The 27,403-nt window shown below is 35.5% G+C and overlaps 1 protein-coding gene across 15 annotated transcripts in view; it reads right to left on the bottom strand.

Moving 5' to 3' along the window:
• Positions 1-27,403, bottom strand: part of SKAP2 (src kinase associated phosphoprotein 2) — a 218,836-nt gene that overhangs the window by 1,716 nt on the left and 189,717 nt on the right. For 5 of the 15 annotated variants that reach the window (XR_009215503.1, XR_009215505.1, XR_009215506.1 and 2 more), the window contains 7 exons: positions 25,662-25,774; positions 10,597-10,698; positions 8,992-10,164; positions 6,565-6,669; positions 5,630-5,825; positions 2,621-2,740; positions 720-764 (listed from right to left, as the gene is read on the bottom strand). Coding sequence is in view for 2 of the 15 variants with exons in the window: in XM_058446244.1 (XP_058302227.1) it covers positions 10,606-10,698; positions 25,662-25,774 (206 nt within the window). In the remaining 13 variants the exon portion in view is untranslated. The other 10 variants (XR_009215507.1, XR_009215509.1, XR_009215512.1 and 7 more) reach the window with 10 other exon arrangements.

The following is a 27,403-nucleotide window of genomic DNA, read 5'->3' as shown; positions in this document are numbered from 1 at the left end:
TATCAAGTGAAGAAAAAGTTGGTTAACGTTTTGAAAAGAGAGCAGTAATGTAAATTTATTGACAATTTTATTGTAATAATTAGATGTTTACACAATCTGGACATTGTGGCTAAATCACTTCTAGCATGTTTATTTGCAGGGAGCTGTTTTCTGGGCAATGCGGCAGGTTCATTAAGAAGACATACTGTATTAGGATTCAAAGAAACAACCAGTTCCCATTCTCCCCTTTCCAGTTATATGTGTGTGTGTGTATAGTTTTAAATATATACATATATTTATAAATAATGAAGTAAAATACGGAATTCCCTTCATAAGAAAAACAACTTCCCTTGTGGCCCCAAAATAGCTTGAAAATAAATGTTGTATTGGATATCTTAATACACAACATTAGAAAGACAACCCTTTAATCACTATAAACTAGCTTTTAATACCTAATGTGTAAATGGTAATCTGTTTTTGACTAAGAATAAATTATGGCAGAGTATTAGGGCGGCTCTTGCTTTACCCTTTTCTTCAAAAAACAAAAAAACTCATGGTAATTGTTTTAGATGAGATGCTTCTCTTCTCAACATTTTTTTTAAGAGAAAAAACTCATTCAGAGAGAAATATTTCTCTTAAGCAGCCTCAAACCAGATTAATGGATTAAAATGGCACACTTGAATAATTTGACCAAATTTATCTCTATGTGGCTCTTTCATTTTTTGTGTTTCTATACTAACCTTTAATATGCTGCTCTGATATGGTTTTCATGTTTCCAAACTGAGCTAAAATGAAAATGACAGATTTTCAGTTATGCAAAAATAGCAATGAAGTGTCAGTAAAAATACATTGTGAACAAAATAATTTTTAGGAAAGATGTGAAATGAGAATAATCTTCTAGCATGAAACGGGTCCAATAACAGAATATTCAGGCAATTATATCAATTTTTAAAATTTCAAAACTGTTTAAAAATTAAGGCACTAAATGCTAAGCTACAATATGTTTCCAGCCTCAGTATACATCCATTAGAATTAAGTAGTATCAATACAGAGTATTTATTGCTATAGATCATAGCTTTAGGAGAAGCAAAGGAGAATTTCATACTTGTAGCTTGAAATTCTCTACTATAATCACTTAGGAAAAGTTTAGAAAACAGACTTATCTTTAATCACAGTTGCCACAATTTAGTATAGTCCCATTGTTTTCCTTTATCAAAGAGTATGGAATGATAATAATATAAATACATTATAAAAGTAATAGTTTCCCAGCTTAAATTGGTAAGGTTAAGATGGTAAGAGAAGCTTTGATTTTAGAAAGCAGTAATAACAGGTACACAATGTGTCTATTTTTTAAGCTGATAGATTTGATTAATGGTTCAAAATAATCAAGGAATCACATCACAAAGCACCATTTTAAAGAGAAGTGCTAAGAATTAACTCTACTATCATGACATCATCCGATGTTACCAGAATTATGTACTACATCACGCTACAGATTACAATTGCTAGACTAGAAAATGGAATCTTCAGTGACTCTGCATAACAAATATACTTAATAATCTTAAATAAACTCAAACTTACTTTGATATCTTCTAAGTAATTCACATGAAAAATGAATTTTTAAAAAATCAGATCATGAAAGCCATTATTATTTGAAGGAATATGCTCAATTTTTTAGATAATTTAAATTATTTAAGAGTCCTTTGCATCTTTTATTAGCTTTGCCTAAAGTTATAACATTAAAAGCATTAAGGTTACATGTAATGAGGTTCTGGTTTGCCCTCATTTCTAGCCCCATATTTTCAGAAACTACAAACCAAGATTAGTGCTATATTACAAGGCTAATTAGAGAAAACAAAATTGTGTCACTCCTAGATATGCATCTGATGTTTTTTAACTAGAAAGTGTGTATTCACACACAAACATTCACAGATACCCATCTGGAAGAAACAGTTCATAAAAGGATTAGATAATGGGCAAAGGAAGTCAGTACAAAAATTTTCCTTAGAATGTCAGTTTAAAAAAATTAATTATCTGCTAAGTCCAACCAACTACAAACAACATATACCTAAAGACTATTATTAGCAGATTGGTGGTTTTAAATATCATGAGAAAAGTTTATTTGGAAACTTTATAGACAGAAGTAACATCTCTGTGATTAAAATCACCATTAACAGAAATTGACCATAGCTTGGAAGCCAATGACTTGATCAAAAAATGCATTGAAAATTAAAGGAGAATCAAATCTCAAACTCCTCTAGGATTATTTGCATCAATTTTTGTTATAAATAATAATACCAAGGGCTCACTAAAATTATTTCAAGTAGTATTACAGCCAATGCTGAGTACCAACATTTTTTTCCCTTGCTAGCTTTCAGTGTGAAGGAGAAATTATTTGATCATTGTTTCATTTCAGTTCTCCTATCTTTAAATGCAGGAAAGCCATGTTTGACACTATTGTTGATTTTTCAAGTCTCTAAACATAATCTCACTTGAGCCTAACCACAGTCCTGACAGGGCAGAGAGAACAGGCACCACTGGTATTCCGCAGGGAAGGAAACTTATTCTAGGGCACAAGGCACTAGAGAGTGAAACTAGAATTTTGGTTGACTCCAATTCCAGTGTTCTTACTACTACTCACTTTCAGCTGAATACTGCTGGTACAACTCTGTCTCCAACTGAAGGAAAAGAGTCCTTACTCCTAAAGAGGTAGGGGTCACTCTCAGCTTCCAGAGTTATGTTACCATAACTGGTAGCAACTCTGTAAAAGACGTTCACATTATTCATATACACAGCTCTTTGCTTCCCCTCACACTTACTTCAGTAGCTACAAGCATTTTAGAATTTTTTAAAAATATTCTTATCTGAAACAATACTGAAACCCTTGCATTTCCCTCCCCGTTTATTTTTAAAAATATATACATAAGAAAAGATTCCCAGTTTGTTTCCCAGATAATCCCTAAGGTTCAGATATCACAAAATCAGAGAACCTTTTATGTCTTAGGATACTGCTAGTGGCTTAACCTGCTAAGAACTCTACCAAGGTAAGGTTATGTGGGGCTGTCCTTATCCTTCCTTGTGTTTATGCCCTATCTTATTTAGATTATGAATCTACTTGGGAAAGACTATGTCAAATTCTATGTTTGAAATACCCCTTGCACAGGATGGCACTTAAATGTAATTTATTCAAAATGGAATCATTTAATTAGGAAGAAAAATAGCAAGCCCTGAGACGATAATAAAGAATAAAGCAAATATGCTGACCAACTGAAGCAAAGCAACAGAGAGATAACACACACTCACAAGACTGCTACATTTCAGTTTTTCAATTCAGGATGCTTATAACAGGATAAACACACAGTTACACAACTTGTTTTTCTGCTGGGTTCCCAGAAAGCAGAGGGCACACTTGACATTGTGAACTATGTAGAGCGATAAGAATTGTAACATCTCATGGCTCATATGACTCCAGCTCCTTGGAATAGCCTGAGGAGGAGGAGGAAAGTGGCGCAAGGAGATGAAAGCAGGGAGCAACAGAGACTACGGACCACAAGCGCTTGACCTGGGAATTAGGAATTAGTAGGATATCCTAGATGGGACAGGTTATTTTACACCATTGAGATCTACTTGGTGGGCAGCTGGAGATCAGGATAATGCAGTCATTTGCTCCTTGTCCTTCAGAAGCATGATGTTCTGAATAGTAGGCATGGAAACATTTCAAAGAACTCTACGGAATGAAATACCCCTTGAAAATAGAACTTTGGTACACCCCTTTCTCTTGGGCTAGAAGACAGTCAGTACTATAGGGTGTATTTTAGACTATGAGAGGGCTCAATTTTACCACCTCTCTGGTTAAATTCCAGAGCCATAACAGTGAATGTTAGTCCTTACTTATCTCTTAATCTTTTCACTCTCCCCACCCCTCAGCCTCCAATCACTGAAGTACAAAAATATTTAAAAAGGATTTGTTCAAAAAACTCAACAAGTCTTTATGAGGTCCAGTACAAGGCACTACTTGGGTGTCCATGGAATAAGACCTTGTACGTACTTATGTATCAGATATTCCAATAAAAATTCTTCTTAAACAAATTCATATCTCAACAAGCAAAAGTCAGGTCAGACATTGCCATCACTCAGTGACAAAATTATAAGTGTTTTACAATGAAGTTTATTGATTGTACAGTTTGTTAACAATCCTTTTTTTAAACCTATCAATTAAAACCCATCCCCTAAAAAACAACTATTTGAGACAGAAGCAGCTGGATTTGCAGTCCTCTTCAAGGCTCCCCTGGCTGGTCCCTTTACTGGGCTTCACATTGGAGGAGGTGGAGAGGATGGGAAAAGGTCCTTAGACAAGGGTCACTTTGGCTTGCTGTCCTCTCTGGACTCTGCTGCTTTGATTGACTTCCTATTTTCATCTGGACTGGAAGGTCAAGTGTTCCTGCATAAAAGTTTCATCTCCATTGCAGATCAGCTGCTTTGGATTTGATATGATAACCATGGTATGCTTTACTGACTAGTGAGCCAAATTCAGCTATCCAATTGTCAATTATTGGATGATTCTTTTCACATGCTTCAGATTATTTTATAGAAATGGTGACATCATCAGTGGTCAACAAGCATTTGTTGTATGCCAATTATATGCAAAGAATCCAAATATGCATTTGGCTTTAATTCATCACAGTACTGTGCAGCAGAATAGTGTTGAATTCAGGGGAAGGAGGCTGGTGTGAGGCTTGGTTAGGTAACTCACTACCCTAAGGCTTAGGGGACAAATTATTTAGCCTGTTTCCTAATCGGGAAAATGGTAATGAATAACAGAACTTACTTCATAGGGTTGTTATAAGAATTGAATGAAAAGTGCACAGCATGACTAATAGTAAACACTCAGTAAATGTTAGCTATTACTATTACTAGTCTTACTTAAATTGTTATCATCACATTTGATGTGATAAAGAACACAAGGTTTTCTAAATAGACTCCCATGGGAGCTGGGAGGGGAGGGTAGTGTATGAGAATCTGCTTATTTGTTGGAATTTTCTCTTCCACGAAAGCAGCTGTCTTTAACCAGCATACGCTAGTGTCATTAATTTTCTCCTTTGAGAGTACCTGTGTGACACTTTCCTCAAACAAGAAGAAAATTGCAGTTCAAGCTACAAAATGGCACCTGCTTTTACTCTAGCAGGAGTGATATTTTTATATTAGAAAGTTGAGGCTAATAAACAGAAAACAGACAAGGGCTGTGCTATATTGCCTCTCCCAGTAATGGATAACAAAAAAGGAAACTGAAAAAAAAAAAAAAAAAAAAGAGGAGAGAAACCTAGGGAAACACCTTCCAAAGTTCCAGCATTAAGAAAGGTACTTAAGAGATGGGCTTTGGGAGCAGTTTCTATATTCACACCTTTGCACATATTCAAGTGTTTTGGCTTGCTCAACTTCCAGCCCCTCTCTCAACACTGAAGACCTAAACTGAGCAGTGGTATGACTAAGGCAACTTTCTGCATTTACAGTTCCTTTCATCTTGGGGACTCAAAGCACTCAAGTTAACATAATCATACAACTTTAAATAAACAAGGAGTAAAAGTTAACAAAAAGGGCAAAAGCTAAATTACGATTAGATTTGGCAGCAATGGTGAAACTTCCCACTTACTTGCACAAATTTTTGATCTGCCCAAGGCGACAGCTAGAATGCTTTCAAGATCAGATGCAGGAAAGGCTTCTCTGATATTACCCAAGTGGAATGCAGGGCAGCAGTGATTTGGGATGTTTCACTGGAAAGTGAAAGTAGATCACTTGCCCCAAGCTGCCCAAGGAGGCACCTGTGCCGCTTATTTGAGGTCACAACACTGAACACAAGAAAGGAAGGAAATATCTAAGGACAATGTACCACAACTCAACTTTCTTATTATTCACAATCTCACTCAATTCTGTTATAACAATAAAATCCAATCTACTTGTTGATAATATTAGGGGATATACTAACTGTATAAAGGCATTTTCTCTACCAGGTTTACTAGTCAAGCTCTTTTCTTCTTAAATCTCATGTCTTGAGATATTGTGGGGTGCCAAATCAGTTAATTAACAAATATTTACTGGATCTATACCATATAATGTGTACCATGCTGGCAATAAATAATATGTTTGTGTATAAGTAATGGTAGAACAGATTCTACTAGCAGAAATAAGAAAAAGCCCCTCAAACACAGCATTAATGAAATGTCATTCCATGCTACTGTGATCATATAATTTTTAAAGTATTTATCTCATCATAAAATAGTATGCTATCAGGGGTTCTAACAGATATTCTGGAAGAACTCAACTATAAAGCAGTAGGTGTATAATAAACTGGCTAAAGCTGAGATGTCTAGAAATCTCTTGTTCCCAGTCCAGAGGATAAATTGTTGTGCATTTGAATATATATTAAACTTGTATGATAGTATTTTAACAACGTAGTACTTATTTGTTTCTCTGTATTTTTGAATACTAAGTATATTACTGATAAGATCATATTCATCAAATGTTTTTATTTTATATATATATACAGTGTACACACACACACACACACACACGAAGTATTCTTGCAACCTTTGAGTGAAGCTGTGTTTTCCATGGCTTGATCATGTTTTGATCTCCACTCTTCACCACCTCTTTCTTTACCATGTGGATTGCTTTTCAATAATCATGAACCTACTGAACTCAAGAGAAGCAAAAGTGATCTCTATATGGTGTGTGTCTATAACTCCAGCAAATGAAATACAAATGACTGATTTATTTGAAATTCAGAACTTTAAAAATTCTCACAATGCTTCATTCAGTCTCACTGATGAAGTTCAAGCTCTTAAACAACATGTATATTAGGGTTAATTTTCTTCTAACAGCTGAACTGCATATCTGAATTCATAATATCTAACTCAGTTCTATTTTAAATTATGACCCTGGGTAGTACCAGTCTATGAATGAGTAGCAAGTAGTAGAGTGCAGAAATTACATGAAATTATATAAAAAGTAGAAATCATAAGAACTAAGAGTGAGCCTTTGCACATATTTAAGAAACATTTGAATGGATGCCCTACTCTTTGTACAAGGCTATATTCAAAGTGGTTGTGTACTGATAGCAAAAAGTGAAACAAAACAAAACATGATGAAACCCCATATATATAGATTTCACCTACACATGGTTGAAAAGTGATTTTTTTTCCCATGGTCCTATAATACTTTATGTAATTATCTGTAATTAAATTAGCACACAGTAAAAATAATCAGCTTACAATAAAATAAAGTATTCAAAACAATTGCTGGACTAAACGACTTTCTTTTTCTATGAAAGTGTCATATGCAGCAAAGTGGCAAAAACAGAACTGAGTGAGCTGTGTTAAGCGTTAAATCCTAAAGCAATGAAAGTCATTTGTATTATCCTTACTTCTTTGAATAAATTCAGATGACAGCCCTATTTCATTTCTTCATTCAGTTTGGCGGCCAGATGGCATTAGAATCATTTACTTCACCTTGTTGTGCTTAATTACTACAATCAACACACTATTTTCCAAATTAATCATAACAAAGTAATTTCATTAGTAACACAGCAGGCTGTTGAATTATTAGCATCATAACAGTTTGCAAACAATTAAACTTTATTTGAACCTTAAAAATTTGCAGAGTGGAACATTATTGTAAGATCTAATGGCAATAGAGTACAAATTCAGTACACAGCAAATAATCAAGCAAAATGCTACATAAAATATGACTTACAATCACCTTTGAAAAAAATTAGCTCTCTGTTCACAGAAAAACAAATAAAAGCTAAGTAAACATAATGAGACCATAGCAATTAGCATATTTTCTAACAAGCCATGTTGTTTAAATTCATATTAATGATATTATTATGAGCTTGAAGAGTATGTGATATATTGTCAAGGGTGTAAAGAAAACTTTCTCCCTGGTTTGTATACAAATGATTTCATCAAATGAATATAAAGCAGTCATGAATTGAAAGTAATGATTATTTGTCCTGTCACTCCAGTTTTAAGACTTTTCATTCCTTTCTTATGTCTCCCACCTATATTCAAGTTTTAAAAGAACAAAGGCCGGTGGAGTTCTGAACAGAAATAACACCTTATTTCTGTATCGTCACTGTTCACGAGACTATCTGGCTTGGAACTGTTGGTCATCAGTTGGCAAAGGACTCCCTCTCCTGGATTAACTGTAAAAGGAGGCAGAAATCTAAATGCTTTCCATCATGGGCGAGTTTGTGCCGTGGGGGAGGGGTTTCAAGTGGTTTTGTCTGCAATGAAAAGCTGCTGCCATCTACTGGCCTAGGACTAAAAACTTCTTTTCAACTCAAAGCACAAACCCAAAATCCACAAAGGCTACATTGTCATTGGAAACAACGGCTTTTGCTTTTCAGCTGCTCAAGTTTTGAAAACCAGTCCACTAAAGTCGTCTTTGGTTGTCTAACTTTTGCCAAGATGATTTCAGTCTATTTCAATGACACTATATGAGGAAAAGTTAAGAACTGCACAAATGTAATTTCTGAAAACTTTAACTTCACAATGTCTCTCTATATAAACTTGTTTACTCACAATCCCTAAAGTCAAATTTCTTTTTTTTTTTTTAACATTTGATATTGGATGATGATGATATTGAGGGGATAATGGTAAAACAGACCCTCTCAAACACCGCTTATAAACAGTTTTACACAAATAGTGGAGATTTTAATATTACCAGTTCAGATGCATGTTTAGAATCTTTATAAAGCAAAGATATTGAAAAGTTCCATAAAGATGATACCTGATAAGTAATGATTCAATATTAGGAGTTTATGTGTAGTCCTAATAATTATCTAACCAGCAATGCATTTTGACATATGTTAAGACTACATTGGTATCTCATAGGCATTTTAAACACCTCTGATTTCAAATATACATGAAAAGGTAATTATATGATTCTACAAATCTTGCTCAGGCAGCACAGAGTATAACTCTAATGTCAGGCTAACACTACCTTTCTACTCACCTGTTGGATCATGCTACCACCGGGATTTCTACACTCTCCTCTGCAAACCCTTCTTTTCTTTTCAGTGCTCTGAGAAGTATATAGAAAAGCCTCAAATCTGTTGTTCTGCAGTGGGATGTAAATGGCATAGCAATAAGGCAAGATAAGAGAGTGCTTGGTTATGCCTTTTTACTTTGAGAATACATTGAGATTCTGTTTTTTTTCTGAGATGGAGTCTCACTCTGTCGCCCAGGCTGGAGTGCAGTGGCGTGATCTTGGCTCACTGCAACCTCTGCCTCCCTTGTTCAAGCAATTCTCATGCCTTGGCCTCCCAAGTAGCTGGGACTACAGGTGCACACTACCACACTTGGCTAATTTTTAGTAGAGACGGGGTTTCACCATGTTGGCCAGGCTGGGAGATTCTTTATACCATTTTGTTAGTGGTAGGATGGTATTTCTTATGAATTTTTTGTTTCATTAAATTTAAACAAAAGTACAGTAGAAAATGTTGCCAGGCCCATCATCACACCAGGCTATTTGTATGGTAAAATGCTTTGCACGAGTCATACTTCTGGTGTGCACCTGTGTTGCAGGTGACAGCACACTGTCATTTGCAACTTTATCATTTTTTCTTTCTTGTAGTTGTATTTAATAGGAATTAAATGTGTGAAAATAAATAATAACAATAAAGTTATCTACAAAGTTTGAACATTCTTTAGCATTCTTTAGCAACCACATTCTTTAGCATCTACCAAAAAAACTTGCATGATACATTAAATTTAAAATGCTATGAAATTACACATTACTCTCTAAAAATAATTGATGTCCAATGATTAAGAAACATTACAACTCACACCAGAAGTAGCAATAGTAGCTTAGTATACTACAGTAGACTATATGGTACGTATAAAATAGTGATGAATTCTTCACACAAATCAAATGGGTAAATAAAAACTATAATTATTTCTTTGCAAAACAGCAACAGGTATAACTTTACTGGTTGCATCTAATTTACATTAATATCCTTCATTTAATTTCACATCAGAGGAATATTTTAATGAGCGACTGCATAAAATAACAGTCAAAGACAAGTAATGTTTAACAAAACAAGGAGAGGTTAGGAGCTGTCACCCGTGCTTTCATGACACTTCTAAATCCAAAGCATTTGCAGACAAGCAGAAGAATTTTCCTTTTCTGCAGGGGAAAGGGAAAGCTGCATTTTAATTTTTGATTCAATTGAAACTTGATCTTTCCTGCTTAAAAAAATTACAGTTTTAGCCAAGGAAAAATGTATTTTTACTTAACATTTTGTCAATTCAACTCTTCAGAAGGCCATAAAAGTGGTATTTTACTGGAAAGGAGGAAGTTTGGGAAAACAGCTGGTTACTATCAAAGGAACTTTCTCTAAATAATCTATTCATTTCCAAAGTAAATTCCATAAAATTTTTATTTAAAAAATTCTTATTTTAAAAATTAAACCAGATCAAACAAAACAAAAAAGATTTGGGGGCACAATCTTTGTGTTATCAGAAAACTCTAAAGACTTTTAAAAAGGCAAAGACTCATAACGAAGAGACCAAGAGAACATATGAGCTATTACAGAATATTGGATTAAAATGTACTTACCCAGGACTCTCAAATATCATACATCTCCATTATGTAGGCTTTAGGCACCAAGCCAATGGCTCCCTTCATTTCTCCTACCCACCAGCCATATCTATTGTATTCCTAATTGAAAACAATGTGCAATATTAACCTTTAGACTGGTGTAAGTACAATGTCGTTGGTATGCAACTTCTTAGAAATGTTATTTCTATTTATAAAGTTAAAAGAGCTTGAGCTGCAAATGTAAACATTTTCATCTTTTTGTTTCTGGACAAAAATGCTGTTAGGCAACGATTTAAATTAAGGTATAACACAAAGCCTGTTTATTATTGGGCACGGAACACATAAACAATCACTCATGATGAAAACCTAGAAAATGAAACTACCTCAGGAAGCCTTCTCTCAGGGACACACTATCTCTCTCCACAGAGCCTGGGGACACCTTTTATGTGTAAGAGGCTATAGAAGGTTAAAGCCAGGATCCTTAAGCTATTATATATGCCTTCAAGAAGCTTATCATCTAGCAAGGATAAAATAATTTTTTTACAATAAACTACTTATTTCTTAAACTTATATGACCTAAAATGATTTAGAATGTTGATAGAGGTGTGCCCCTTCTTAAGAAAATCTAATATACACACTTTAACAGATAAATTAGAGAATATGGAAACACTAATAATACCAAAAAACTGCTTAAAAAATAATTCACAAATAGGTTCCTTTAAAATAGTTTCCCTAAGGCATTTATTATTCCTTTATTATTGACCATAAACTACCTTAGATAAAAGATAGGTAGAAGGAATTTAGAGTCACCCTTATAGTGGAAGATCAATAGGAAATAAAAGTATCTCAAGTTATAAAGGCAAAATATTAATCTAGCTGTAAAACAGGGTGGTCAATGAGTCACTTTTGCATTTACTTTGCAACCTGAGATAAACAAACCTATGCCTCCTTTTCTCCCACTTTTTCCTCCTTTGACGGATACACCACTGCTTTAGGCATTGTGAGTACTCCATAACTGGTCTCATATGTCTGCCAGATTGACTAATGTATTTTTATTTCAAACTTATTTATGTGTAGTGAGATACAAACAAAGTAAAATGAATTACAAGTTTCAAGAATAATATCTTCCAAAAGCAATACTCTTCACAAGCATTGTAGTGCTCAAATTTAATTTTTCATATAAATTTTTAAAATCAATCCCAAAAGTAATTTAATGGGTTATGATTTTCCAGCATCTGAGTCATAGATAAATGTGCATATGTATATTGAGTTATATGTGGGGAGGGAATGTTAATACTAGTACAGACTTAACATTTGTATTGATTAGTATGCTATTGACCATCAGAAAGGAAAATTATGCAATTCTTTAATACAAATGTAGCATTACATTAGTGTGTATGTATTGATATGTAGTCTATCAATACAGAGATTATAGGATAAAATCCATAGGCACTTTTTCAAACAGTGGGCAGTATCAGGATTAGGTTTATTGGAAGAACAAAGTGGAGGGGGAGAGGGGAGAAAAGACCACTCCTGCTATTGTTATTCTATTGAGGGCACAGCTCTGGCTTGTGAGGCAGTAAACTCAAGATTTTAAGTTTTAAACTTTTAAAGTTCACTGATAGTGTGAACTTAGTGGACGAAACTGTCTAAGCAACGAGGATACTCTGATGCCCAGAACCCAATGATGGCTATAATCTATGTAGGACATATTTATCAGAAGAAAACACTAACTTACTTAAAGTCATGATTAGCAACGATTATATCTTAATAGGTACCTAATAAAACTGCCCTTTTCTATTTTTAAGGCAATGAATACAATTAAAGCCTAATGCTTAACAAAACACACGTACTTAACGTTCCACAGACTACTGTAAGATTTCAAAATGGATAATTAACAGGGTAGGTCTGAGTGTTAAAGCTCTTATTCAATGCCAATATAAGATTTTTTAAACCGATTATTTGGAAGGAGAAAAGGAACTAGCCCCCTGCTCCCCAATGACAGACATAGAAAACATTCAGTGAGAGGACATAGTATTGGCTTAAACTTGCTTCCAGAGAATGGCCCTCAATCTGGGGGTCAATGCTTAGATTCAAATTACAAGCCAGAAAGTTATTACTTTATAATATTCTACTTTGGTCATAGTCTATGCTATCAACTAAAGGCATGTTATCATTTTCAAAAAGCTACTCACACCCAAATTTAAGAAATTAGTTCCCAAGAAATCACATCAACAAGGGCAGACTTCACAGTTGAGAGAATTCTGTGCTATGGTAGAACAGGAAGATTATTAACTAGAAAGCATAGTGGTAAACAGCAGGGAGGAGCTTAATCAACTATAAACAAATCCCTTAAAAGTAACACTCTAGGGAGAAAAAAGGTTTAGACTAAAATAATCTTAAATGCTTCACTTAATTTAAAATAATTGAAAAACATAGGAAACATATACTTCATAAAAATACTCTAAAATATCAGATTTAAATCAGAAAAGGTAAAACTAAAAACCAGAATATTACCTTGTATTTGTAAAGAATTGCAAATTATATTCCTGTTTGAAATTAATGCATTATGATCAAATATAGTGAGGTAGAAATACAGGAGGCAAATTTATGGATTTACACTGCAGCCAATAGAGTATGTTGACAAGACTGCAAATACAGGAGCTTTTTACTTTTATCATTACCATCCTCTGTATGAGCCTCCTGAGCAACATGAATCCCAATTAAACCATTTGCAGCCTATAAATTGGAATGAAAATGCTTCCTGGAGTACAGTATTCTAAACTTTGGCCTGAACATTCAAGATCATACAAGGTTTCCTTCTGAAAAAGAAAATCTGCCTGTCTTTGCCTTTCCTCTTTTCCACCCCCAAACAAATGTGATTATGAATGATATATTACTTACAGTGGAAAATAATGCAACCAATACAATGTTGTTTTGTAGTCCACAAACTAATTATAGTATTGTTCTATAAAGTCACAGGTGGATCATTTAAAAAACAAAAAGGAAAACTCTCAAACTTTATCTTCTTAGCAAACAAAAAATAGACAATCCATACCAGGCTGTTGTCTAAATCTTTGAAAGGTTAGGAAGCATCATGTAATCTTTATGGAACACAAGGTCTCAGGTACAAGGAGGTCTGCCATCTGGTATCTTTCACCTATTCAGCTCTTAACATCAACTGAAATGCTAACATAGGCAAGTGACTGTACTTCAGGAGGACTGATAAAATAATGAAGAGTCCTTTAATCTACAGGAAACCATTCTAGTCAATTTATAAGAAATATTGCATCCCTTTGTAGGACGTGTAATTATTTTCTATTAATCATGTGCTATAAAGCTACATTATGCGGTTATTCTGTTATCACTAGAAAGAGGCCTGCAGTCAGCTTCTGACAATGTTAGGTAATTACTAACACAAAGCTGCTTTCTCCTCCCGCAGTAATGCTATCAAGATCCAGAGGTGTAGTGATGCTTATTGTATAAAAATAGTACTCAAAAGAAATTCAATATCTGCAAAATGGATGGCTTTAAGGCAAAATGTAGTGTGGCAATCAAAGAAGCAAAAAAAAGCCAAACTTGCCCAGTAATCTGAGAAAATAATAGTAAGGCGGTAGTGAATGCTTGTGATCTAACTCCCATGTTTTCAATTTTCATACCATTATAATCATTTTATTTGTTTTATTTTGTAGTTGAAATTTTAGTCCCCAATTAATACTTATTGAGCAGTAAGAGTGACTGGGTAAGAAAGCAGGAAAAAGGACTAGTTATGATAAAGTGAAACAGAGAGTTTATCCAACATAATAGTAATATTTACTCGTTAACTAAATCTTCTTTATCTGCTGGAATTATTTTACACTTAAATAAGGCCCCAACATTTACTTAAATCTTTTTCAGCACCATGACTGTCATCTATCCAGTATGCTAATCCGCTTTCTGCCAATGATATGGTAAAAGAATGCTGACTTAACAGAAACCTGAAACATTAATAAGATTTAATAATGTATTAACCCTTTCAGAAATTAGTTGCCGATGTGTTTGAAAGCAACAGGTGTTTGCAATGTTAAAAAAAAATTTGTGTCCTTTTTCCAAACATATATCTGTGCTTCAAAACACACCAGCCTTTTGTGAAAATGAAAGTAATTTTATTCACAAAACATAAAATACAGCAAGTTTAAGAACCAATGGACTTGACTGTTGTTTTCCAAGTATTCTTCATTGTGATATCTTCTTATTCATAAACACTGTAATACTATGAAGACTAGATACCTATTTAAAGTGTATAAATACTTTCATCAAGGCTACCTCTTTAGAGTCTCTTTTTTATTAACTCTGATTAGAAACAGTAAGAATCCTCTCATTTCTCATACATCCATCGTTTCAAAAGGTTATCTTTAAAATGCACAACAGGAACTGTACAACCTTGGTGTTTTACTATTACTATCTACACATTAACTACTTGAATCTTAGATTCCTAACCTGTTAAATGAGGAAACTGACACAATCTCTAAGGACCTCCATGATGTTTGAGCACCACCATTCAGGAACCTGATTGAAGACACTAAGTTCCCTAGTGGTGTACGGAGATCAGTCTCATTACTTTGTAATTTACTTTGCAGGTGTGACTTTGAGTTCCTCTAATTCAAAGAATTACTGTTTTTCCTCCTTGCATTGTATACTCCATTTTTAAAGCAAGAGAGACAAAGACAAGGAAGCTGACAGTAAGAATTTAATTCTCATAACAAATTTTAGTTTATATCCCTGAGTCATGATATAGTTAATTCCAATTTCTACAAAGTTGACAGTTACAATACCATAGAGTAAAACCTGACATTCAGACTGATGATTCGCAGATAATGATAGGCAAAGAAGATCATGTCATGCTCAGTAGAGAGTGACTTTGGTATTCAGTGTATGGTATTTTTTTTTTTTTTTTTTTTTTTTTGAGACGGAGTCTCGCTCTTTCACCCAGGCTGGAGTGCAGTGGCGCCATCTCGGCTCACTGCAAGCTCCGCCCCCCGGGGTTCACTCCATTCTCCTGCCTCAGCCTCCCGAGTAGCTGGAACTACAGGCGCCCACCACCACGCCCGGCTAATTTTTTGTATTTTTAGTAGAGATGGGGTTTCACCGTGTTAGCCAGGATGGTCTCGATCTCCTGACCTTGTGATCTGCCCGCCTCGGCCTCCCAAAGTGCTGGGATTACAGGCGTGAGCCACCGCGCCCGGCCCAGTGTATGGTATTTTACCTATATGACTCTATTAACTGTTCTCAGGTTCACCTATTCCACTTTATTCTCACTGGCACCACTAATTCAGGGCTTCATCACCTTGCCCTGGATTACTGCATTATCAATGGTGCCTCTCTGTTCTTCCCAGGAACTCTTTTCATCAGTTTACCCTGCTGCTCAAGAACTTATACTAACTCTCCACTGCATTAACTATAGACTTCAGCTTGTTCCCACCCTGCTGGCAACCTTTTCCTGTCACTGTTCTAGCTGGCACAGTACAACCTTCTGCACTACACTCACCCTACCTCTGTGTGTAGTACTCCCTTCCCAGAGACATCTCCTCTCCCTCAGCCAAATCCTGTCCAATGACTAAGACCTGACTCAAGTTACTCAGTTGTCATGAATTTTTCTCTGAATTAGCTAATCCATATTTATATCTCTCATTTCAAGCTAAGCATTTATTCCTCAGTAGATTTTACGTACATTAGTTTTATTCCTTCAACTAAAATAAAGTACAAACTCATTAAGATCAGAGGAAGGACTTACACTTAATCTGTATGCCTCCCACTGCAGGAGATATAAAAGATGTTCCATAAATAGGTACTGGATGATTAAATAGACTAAGTCTTCATTTTGGATGATGCACCAGTGGACTATCCTAAATATTTTCTTAAGAAATGTAATGTCCAATAGTAATATATTTTCTTTTCTGTATATTAGACATAGTTAAAGAATTGTAGTAGTGACGAAACAAGCATTTGTTCTGAAGCATTCACATGTAGCTGAGTGGGCGATCTGAAGGAGCATGCTGTTCCCACCTGTGGCAGGCTGTTGCCACCATGTTTTCAAATGCACTACATGGGATGTGCCTTGTCTAAAAAGCTTAAATCCCATGTGCAGAAAGAAGGTATTTGTCCACATTGGAACAGGGACCAACTAATTCCAGTTCTTGGAAAAAATGAATTCAGTTTAACTTACTTGTAAGCACTGAAAGAAGTTAAGACAGAATTTTGCAAAGGCAAAAAATAGTATGACAGGTAGAATGGAAAATCTCCTGGTTTTTTCAGCTCCTTCTTATCTTCTCAGAAGATACAGAGTCTCATCCTAGCTCTGTTGCTAACTAGCTTTGTGACTTTGGGCGATCCCAAAGTTTCTTTAGGGATGATTTTTTTGTTTATATTTATATTCTTCATTGAGACTCTACAATAGTGCACTTAGGTACTTAACATATATCAATAAGTCTAATTATTATACATTTGGACCCTCACAGAATTCCCTTTATAAAATCTTTTATTATATTTACTATGAAAAGTTTTTGTTGAGGTCAATACCTGCCACTTATGCACTTATTTATATAAAGTTGTTCAGGGCAGATTCTAGAAATTCATGTAAGAATATTTAAGTAGCCAGTGCTGGGAAAAGCCAAGATCCTTCCTTTATGATTAAAAGAAATTACTAGCTCCCATCTCTCCCTTTTTTGGTTTGGCTGCCAAGAAGTTCAGGGCCAAGGTGGAAGTACAACCGCAGAAACACCATTGTCTTTTGAGGTCTCTATAGGAGTGGTCCATTTTTCCTTTGGGCTTTTATTTCTTTTTCCCTTATTATGTTGAGCCTCGACTTCTTTACCTACAAAATGAAGGGCTAGCACTAAGGTCCCCCTCACTCTATGATCCTATCATTCTAAGTTCTTTTAAGAAGTCAGGATTATTTCCTGTTGTTGACTGTATTTTGGTAAACGCATAGTAAACATCTATCTGCCATACTGTTAACGTATTGGGATACAAAAATACTTAAGACACAGTGTCTACCTCAAGAAGTTCAAAGTTTAGACATAAAGCCAGAGAAACAGGTAACCATTATATTGAATGTTAGGTAAGAGAGGGAAAATGTTTGTAAAAAGAGAAGCAACTAATCCTACAGCAGGATCTGAGAGGCTTTACATAGAAAGTGACAGCTGGGCTGAGACTCCAGAAGGAATAATGAAAGGAGCAATACATGGCAGGCGTGAAGGCCTGCAGAGATAAAAGAATGTGCTGTGTTCAGGGAAGAGTAAGTAGTTGAGAGTGTGGTTAACACACAAGGTACAGGAGAAGATAAGGGAAAAGTGGTGTAAGTTGCTGTAGAAAAACTAGCTTGGAAACATCAGGTTGATTTGGTTTCTCACAGGGTTTCTCTGGCTGCCTACCATTCTCCAAGGTAAGGAAGGAGAAGTGATTCTGGCCAGGTGTGATGGCTCATGCCTGTAATCCCAGCACTTTGGGATGCCAAGGCGGGAGGATCACCTGAAGTCAGGAGTTTGAGACCAGCCTGGCCAACATGGTGAAACCCCATGTCTACTAAAAATACAAAAAATTAGCCGGGCATGGTGGCAGGAGCCTGTAATCCCAGCTACTTGGGAGGCTGAGGCAGGAAAAATGCTTGAACCCAGGAGGCAGAGGTTGCAGTGAGCTGAGATTGCATCACTGCACCCCAGCCTGGGTGACAGAGCGAGACTCTGTCTCAAAAAAAAAAAAGAAGTGATCCTGAATGACTGATGACTGATGTCTATTGGCTCTATGCTCCCCTTTCATCAATACGGCCATCCACTCCTTTCCATAGCTGTTCTTCTAGGTTTTATATGTAATAGACACAGAAAATAAGCATTCATATTTGTTAAATGAATAAACTCCATTTATACATAAAGTTCCAGTTCAAGTTCCATTTCCTATGAATCTTTCCTTACTTACTTACTCCAGTATTTACTGACTTCCCTTTCTTCTGGGATTCTCCAGGACAACACTGATACCCTACATTGTGTTTTATTGCTATTATCTATTTTATGCACTGGTCTTCTCTTCGACTTAATTGCAGTCTCCTTGAATAACAGTTTGTAGCTTTTCTGGATCCTGCTCAAAATAGTACTTTGCATGAGTGTTCACCAAATATTTGTTGATTAGAAAATGAAATAATTTTGACCATCTATACAAGATTTAATTATGTAAAAGATACTGTCGATAACATGGTTTGCTGTTGTTTAGAAGTGGGATGTGATAATTACAATTAACCTCTGATATAGAAGAAAAGTTAAAGTCCTAATGAAGTCCCGCTTAAGTGTAGCAAAGTAGAAAGAGAAAAGGCTTTAGGGTCAGACCTGTATTGATACCTGGAGAAGGCACTTAATAGCTGCATATCCTCAGATAATTTCCATAATAACCTTACTGCGCATCAGTTTCCTAATCTGTAAAATTATAATATCATGTACTTCACAGCGTTACTATATTAATTATATGTGTGAAACCATATTAAGTACCTAGAACAGGACATTGTAAATGCTCAATAAACACTTTTTCATTCCCTCCCCCACTCCCTGCCCACTAATTGGTATAGCAAGTATTATGGCAACAACAAAAAAACAGAGTACTTTGGGATGCACTATAAGGCAATCTGATTATTATGAGCAGGTCTCCACCCTGCTCTTCCAAAGAGAATCCTATCTTCCCCCAAAGAGAACAAGTATTTGAGGAATATAACATTTTATTACAATTTTAACTTTTTTTTTTTTTTTGAGATGGAGTCATGTTCTGTCACCCAGGCTGGAGTGCAGTGGTACGATCTCAGCTCAGTGCCACCTCTACTTCCCGGGTTCAAGTGATTCTCCTGCCTCAGCTTCCCAAGTAGCTGGGACTACAGGTGCGCACCACCACGCCCAGCTAATTTTTCTATTTTTAGTAGAGACAGGGTTTCACCATGTTGGCCAGGTTGGTCTCGAACTCCTGACTTCAAGTGATCCTCCTGCCTCGGCCTCCCAAAGTGCTGGGATTACAGGAGTGAGCCACAACACCTGGCATGCTGGTTGTTCCTTGATAGCTGAATACTCAATGATGAACACCTGTCACTTATCTATAATTTACTAAACATTGACTCTAAAACTTTCCTTAATCAGTAGGTCTATCTCTAGTCTCTATGCCTAATGATTTCCCTGGAATATCTAGCTCCATGTTCTAAAGGGACGAGGAAGAAGACATCTCAAAGGAGTGAAAGTATGCTATACACACTGAGGGAGTTCCTGATTTTCAAGGCTGAAATGATGAATTGTTCAACTGAGAATTAAAAAAAATATATCAACATAGTGCTTTTCTTTAAGGTTTTGTTTTGCTGCTGCCAAACTCTTAGTTATTCATGCTGAAGTAAATCACATAGGCTTTACAGGTGGGCTCCTTTCCAAAGCAGCCTCCTCCACTGCCACCGCTGCTCACCTTGCCTCTCTGACAGTGCCTTCTGGCTTTTCCTCTACCTGTCAGGCCATTGCAAGGGCTGAAGCTGCCAGCCTGCCTCCTATAAGCACCTTTTGCTTTCATCTGCCAACATTTTTCTGGAATGTTTCCTCCAATTTATGTAAGAGGAAGTAGGGAAGTACTTAAGCATAGTGTTCACAAACAGATAACAAGAGGAGTCCTATGAGTAGAACTAGAACATTTTCTGACATGGTGTTGTGTCCATAAACTGCTTTTCACTACTAGGAGGAGATGGGTACTAAATAGGAGGTTGGCCTTGTTAATGCTTCCACTGTACCCTAGACCATACATCCATACTGACAGCATACAAACTAAATGTCATCGGACCAAATAAATGCAAGCACAAATACAAACACTTCTTCTTATCAAAAGGCTATAAAATATAACATTTTGGAGCTAGCTTAGTGTCAACAATGCATGTCCCACATTCAGATATCCTAGCTACTCTGCAGCAGTTGGCCATGCTATTTGTGGCATACTGGGTCATATGGTTACAAATGAAAAACTAAGACAGCTAAAAAGTAACTTATTTCCCTCTGCCAATAAAGCTCAACAAGACTTTCATTTCATTTATTAACATAGGTTTGAAGCCAAAAAAAGCCATAGTAACTTAATCTTTACATTCTTACAATGAGAAGCAAATGGTCAATGACAGTCACAATTCACCAATCACTGGAAAAAAGTCAACCAAACAGATATAAAGGGGGGTACTGCTTGAAACTCTAACCAATATACACCAAAAAGTACCTTTTTAGTGTATATTGGTGACCACAGTCTTCACCTACATTTCCTGTGTTTGACTTAATAAAAAGTTTCTCAAAGGCTGCAAAGCTAGTCGCATATGCCCTAGACTAGATAAAATATTCCAGAATTCTTAACTCTCATTTTTCTTTTAGTATCAAAGTACTGTGCCTCTTTTCTGAAGTATAGCTTGTCTGTTATTAAATCTCTAAAAATAATTTATTGCTTTAAAAGTAAGTATTAAGAATGTCTTTAGCAATTTATTGAGGAGTACAGATTGAAAGATAAACTAATAGAGAATAGAAATCCCGAAGAGCAAGATAGAATAACATAACCAAAAAGGCATTTGGGACCTCGGAATATACCTATTGCTATATAATCTGGATCCTGCTATTAAAATGATAAAATTTCACAAACATGGTTCTAGGAAAATACTATTAGCTATAATACTATGTTCCTGTTTTATTTAGTGGTAATAAAAATGAAATGAAAACTAACAAAAATATTTAGCATTATTTTAAACAACCCAATTTCTTAAGGAAATACAGGTTTTCTATCTCAAATATGATTTTCCCCCTATCAAATGAATCTGAAACCAATTGTTAATTCACTAACAATGCAACTGTCATTAAAATCACAAATTCTGCTTTCATTAGTCTTTATATATTTCATCCATTTTTTAAGAGAAAAAAGAGATTTCCAAATCTCCATTGAACTACTGAAGCTTTTAATTTTAACACATAAAAAAATAGCAGCAACCCTATGTGAATAGAAGTATAAAGCAAAAAGTACTGGCTTGCCTTTTAAGGCAGGCGGTGTTTAGATTTATTATTAGTGAGGTTCAAAGGTGAAACCTAAGAAAATGCTGGACACTTTGAAGGAGGGGCTATCTCAGCCAGGGGTCACATGATAGCTGCTAATTGGAAAATGTTAAAAAGGGAAGGGGGAAGGGCACAGTATCTGCCTACTCTTCTTTCTTTATTGCAACATTTGATTTGCACCAGAAGAAAAATAAAAAATAAAGGCTAAGATTTGTATAACTTTCAAAAGAGGCCTAAAATAAATAAATCACCCCCAGGTTGACTGAGCACAGATAACATTCCATCAAGGCTTTCTTGCAAAACAGAAAACAATATATTGAATTTTTAAATAAAACTATATTTCTGTAGTGATTTTTAAATGAAAACAACCTAATCCCCAAGCTAGTTAAACGTTTTTCTGCCATTACATTTACAAAATTAAAACACTTGCTGGGCACAGTGGCTCATGCCTGTAATCCCAGCACTTTGGGAGGCCGAGGCGGGCAGATCACCTGAGGTCAGGAGTTCGAGACCAGCCTGACCAGAACAGTGAAACCCCGTCTCTACTAAAAATGCAAAAATTAGCTGGGTGTGGTGGCACACTCTCAGCTACTTGGGAGGCTGAGGCAGGAGAATTGCTTAAACCTGGGAGGCAGGGGTTGCGGTGAGCCGACATCGTGCCATTGCACTACAGTCTGGGCGACAGAGTGAGACTCCATCTCAAAACAAACAAACAAATAAAAAACAAAAAAATTAAAACACTTTCATTAGAATGCATGGGATTTTATTTCTTGTTTTGTCTAAATGTTTATTTATATTGAAAGTATGCATCTTTTCTTAAACTATTTTATGTTGCCTTTTTAAAGAATATTTTCAGAACTGACACACTTCTAGAAGGTAAATCAAACAGTGATAATTTGGTATTTCAAATTATAAATGAGTCCATTACTAAAAGAAAGCTGCATATCTTTAAAATCTTTTAAATGGTCCTATTTATTATTAATAGACAAGTCATGGCATTAATTTCTTTACAAAGTACACCTTTCCTGTATCTCTACAAATACTATTTTAGAATCCTTAAAATGTATTCTTCCTTATATACACAATTTCTATATTTAATTCAGAATGATGAACAAAGTTTTTCATGATTAATGCTAATATTTTATTGACATGAAATAGGAAAGTAATAACCCATAGCTGGATTTAAAGTTGAATTTATGACACCATTTTGATTGTGTACAATAGCTGCAATTACCTGCACCACTCATTCTGAGCCACTAGATGGTGTAAAAAAATAAACGGAAAGGTAAAATTTCATCCCATCACCACAAAATCTTAATATAACTCTGAGAAACTCAATTAAACACATTGCGAGGCATCTAAAAATGCTGGTGGTTTCTATACTGATTGTACTTAATTTGGAATAATATCAAGCACTCAAAATTGCAGTTATTCACACATTAAATGAATTTATGGTATTAATTTACAGTCTGAGTTTGCCAAAGTTTCAATAAAACTGGAAGGCCAAGTCAATAAAGACTACTAGAAAGTCTCAAGAGATTCCTAGCTGAACTTGTCTGAAGGAAGGTAAGGAAGTAAGTCTTCACAAACATATACTCAACCCAAAGCAACCTGTCTACTCGCAGCCAAGACACCCATCAATAGCCCAGAATATGTCCAAATCTCATCAAGGAAAGCTAAATGTCTTCTCCTTTTCATCCTCACCAAGATTTACCAGGTTGATTCCACTAGGTCCACAGGTGAGTAACGATGAACACTGAACCTTATTCAGCCAAAGGTAATAACGTGCTGGCTAACAGGGTCTTCTTTCTTGGTTCTTTTTTCAAACTCCAAAATGAACCCCAGGTAAATTACACATCTCTAGAAGGCCCTTAATAAATATGATCATGATGGTGAAACTTCAAGCCTTGCAAAACACTGGTAGAGGAAGTACTTTCGATCAGCTCTCTCCCAAATAATAGCATTTAAAAATGTTAGATGGAAGTATGTGCTTCCCATGGGCTGGAACACCCGTAACCTTTGTTCTCTAATCAGGCTTCACAAATAAAATTAGTCTCCACAAAACAGGAACTGCCTCCTTCGGAATCCTAAAAGTATGATACACACCTATAATTATACTTTTAATTTCATGTTAACTGAAAATTATTTCCTGAGGCAACAGTAGAAATAAGAGATGCCTATGGTGGCTTGTTTCACAGCCAGTTCTGGAAGCTGGTGCTCTACCTAGCTTTCAGCAACAAAGACAACCTGATTCATAAAGAGGGCTTTACAAATAGATCCACATGGGCTTTATACATTTCATATTTACAAAAGGAGTATAATGGCTATATGCCACTCACTCCTATAATCTGAACTTGCAAGTGAAATCTAATCAACGTTTTAGTTTTATACACAATTGCAGCTAAATTGGTTTTAAAAAGACTGTGAGCTATATAAATTTAGGAATGATTCCAAGAAAGTTTCTTGACAGGAGTTGAAACTAATCAGTTTGATTTCTTTATTAAGTAATTAACCAAAAAGCTGTTATCTTAACTCAGGACAATTTAATGCTCAATAACAGGCTTAATCAAGAGTTGTGACATGACTATAGCATCCAAGAACTTAAAACATCTTTCTGGGAACAACAGTAACAAAAACCCATGCTAATGAGCAGAAGACTGAGAGAAATAAGTGACCAGCCTTAGCTTTGGGCACCCTAACTAGCAATTATCGCAGTTGGCTTTATTTATTTTATCACAGTTGTCAGAGTGGGTCCTGGCACATTGCAGGTGCTTTATGATGGATGGAAGGAAGGGAGGAAGGAAGGAAGGAAGGAAGGAAGGAAGGAAGGAAGGAAGGAAGGAAGGAAAGAAGGAGCACAGGAAAAAAAACAAAGGTAAAAGCACTGGTCTGGGAGTCAAGACACAGCTCAAATCATGACTCTGGCATTTTCTTGACCCAAGTTCCTTTATCTATAAAACCAAGAATTAGATTATCGTCATTGAGACTCATCACTCTAACATTCGATGATTCTCTGTGTTATGATTTTAGGCACCAGCCATCTAGTGTTAAAATTCAGTATGTGGCCTTCTTTCCAAATTGTCTTCTGCCTCTAACAAGTCATACTATCTCTCTGAAAAGTCCAAAATATTTCTCTAATCAAGAAAGAAACCACATCAACCTCCTAGACTTATGGTTTGACATTTTTCTACTTATATTTCAATTGTTTTCATACATCATTTGTTTCTAAAGTAGTCTTGTAAGTAGACAGAGGGAAATTTTTAAATCCCCATATTACGACAGGGGAAATTAAAATATGAAAATTAAGGGAGCTCACATACATTACCAAATGTATAATCACAATAAGAAACTTGACTTTTAGATCTAAGGACAAAAAGATTCTGAATAATCCAGTATTCTAAGAAGCAGACACAAGAATTCATATATACATACACACACATAAACATATATATATAATATGAAGATGGGTTTATAGAATTATACTTTGCCATTTTGTTTACAAATATAGTATGCTAAACAACTTAAAAAATTACCTAAGCCTGTCTGAATAGAAAAGCATTGCTTTTAAATTGCCGGAACACCCAACGTATTTACATAAAGATGAAAAACTTGTTCTATAAACATAGTGTTTCCAGTAGTGAATGGCAGACAAAATCAGAATAAGCACACAGAAGAATAAAAAGGAAGAGGAAAGAAAAACATAATAAATAATCTAATACCTTACAATGTTAACTTTCACATAAGTATATTGTTTCTGGAGAAGGCAGTAGGTGGATGTCAGCCAAGGGCTGAAGTGATAGGTAAACACACTGTTAAGTTGAATCCTGTTATCTGATTGTGTTTAAAATTTGATTACATTTCACTTGACAAAATAATTAATTATTGTGAACTCCCAATTGTTAACAAGGACCTAGAAGAATTCCAATTGGCATTCTTCCCTAGCGCTGTAAATCCAAATGCATTAAAAATCGAGCTTTTGTACTCCCTCTTTACAAATGTCATTTTGGGGTATCTTCTTACCTTGCTAAGAATGTAAATCACATCACCACGCTTAAATGACAACTCATCAGAAAAAGCTCCAGTACAATCCCACAATCCCTGGTAAAAATTAGCATAATCAGTGCTCTTATCCCCTAGGAGGAAGAAAGAGAAAGCATGAATTAGGGCCTTCATGTAATAACCCCCCATTTCAAAATAAACCAATAGAAATTAAACGATGCCCTAGAACACCAAAATAGTCTAAAAAAATTCTGTCCTGAGTAAACGAATATTTTATTACATTCACATGAATCCTATGTCTCACTATCCTCAAGACCGCTTTCAAAAAGATCTGATTTTGAATTTCTGCTTTTCTTTTTCTGCCTTTCATCTAAAATCTGTAATTGCTATATGCTGTCATCAAACCAGCACCTAAAAGTTGCTTCCCACTTATTTTAAATAACAAACCTAAGCCCACTTGCAACATGTTTTGAAGATGTGTCTGCCACACTTCACAATGAGCAATATCCATGAGATGTGACACACGCTTTGTGAAATAACCATCTCACAGAATTTGGGACACTTCATGAAAATAATAATAGTAAAGGAGCTAATGTACAAATATAAAACCAAAACTAAGGAACCAAAATTTAAAAAAAAATACTAAACCCTAGAGATGGTTAATGAAAGACAACAACAACGTGGAAACAGTATAAAGAGTAATTGCAGCAATTTTCTTTAGGGACATTTGTACCCAAAGCCAAAGTTATCTTTGAAAATTTTTAGCAACTTTGAAATTGCCAGTGTTGAAGCTGCATTTTTCAAAAGATTTTTGTCAGCCCCGGTTTAGGACATTAGTCTCTGAATAAACATGCAACATACACTGGAGTATCAGCTCATCCTTCTAACAGCATAAGCACAATGGATGTGATGTGCTCAAACTGCCATACAGACCATTAACTGATTGATTATTTAGCACTTTCCACTCTGTAATACCACAATAAATGGGTAATAAATGCTTTGTCACTTGTACAGCGCGGATCTCCTGCAACACAGAACACAGTTAAACACACTAGACGCTTTTGTTACACTAAGAACTGTTTCCTGTTTTTAATTTCATGATAATTGAGTTTTGATGAGTTAACACAAAAAGAATGCAAGTAATATCAATAAGATGTCCGTGTGTTCACTAGCCAGGCAGAATATATACGTGCTAACGACTTCCATCGTTGGAATGTCATCTTTGAATTCTGAGGGGATAACTGTGGAGACACAAGCTGGACCAGGGTTGTCATCTCAGTATTGTTACATGGCTCTCAAACAGCAGGCTTTTTGGTGATTCCAACACAACTAGTCACATTAGCATGTCATTAGGGTGTTCATCTTATTACACATTTTTTTGTGATTTACACAAAGTGTTACGTTTGCTAGAAAATTTTAAAATTCTCTTTAAGAAATATTTTAAAGCCAAAAAAAAGATAATCTGAATAATATGGAGTCTGAATATTTAGGAAATAGAATGCTACTTTTCGCTTATAAGAAAATAAAGATGGACTAGAAAATATACAACCTAGTAAAATCCCTCTATTAAATTTTGTCTCTTGTTTTCTAAGAATTAAAAAAGAGAACGAGGGACGATGGGAGTGGGGAGAGAAGGAGGAAGAGAAAGGAGGAGGCAGTGGGAGAGATAGAAACCTTATTGACTTCTCCACACTAGCATTTGAGCACTCATCATGTACCAGCAGGGATGTACACAAGCTTGGGAATCCAACCAAGAACTAACA

This window comes from Hylobates moloch, unplaced genomic scaffold, assembly GCF_009828535.3.
Source record: "Hylobates moloch isolate HMO894 unplaced genomic scaffold, HMol_V3 SCAFFOLD_1, whole genome shotgun sequence".
In the NCBI taxonomy this organism is placed as follows: domain Eukaryota; kingdom Metazoa; phylum Chordata; class Mammalia; order Primates; family Hylobatidae; genus Hylobates; species Hylobates moloch.
This window is presented reverse-complemented; position numbering and strand designations above follow the sequence as displayed.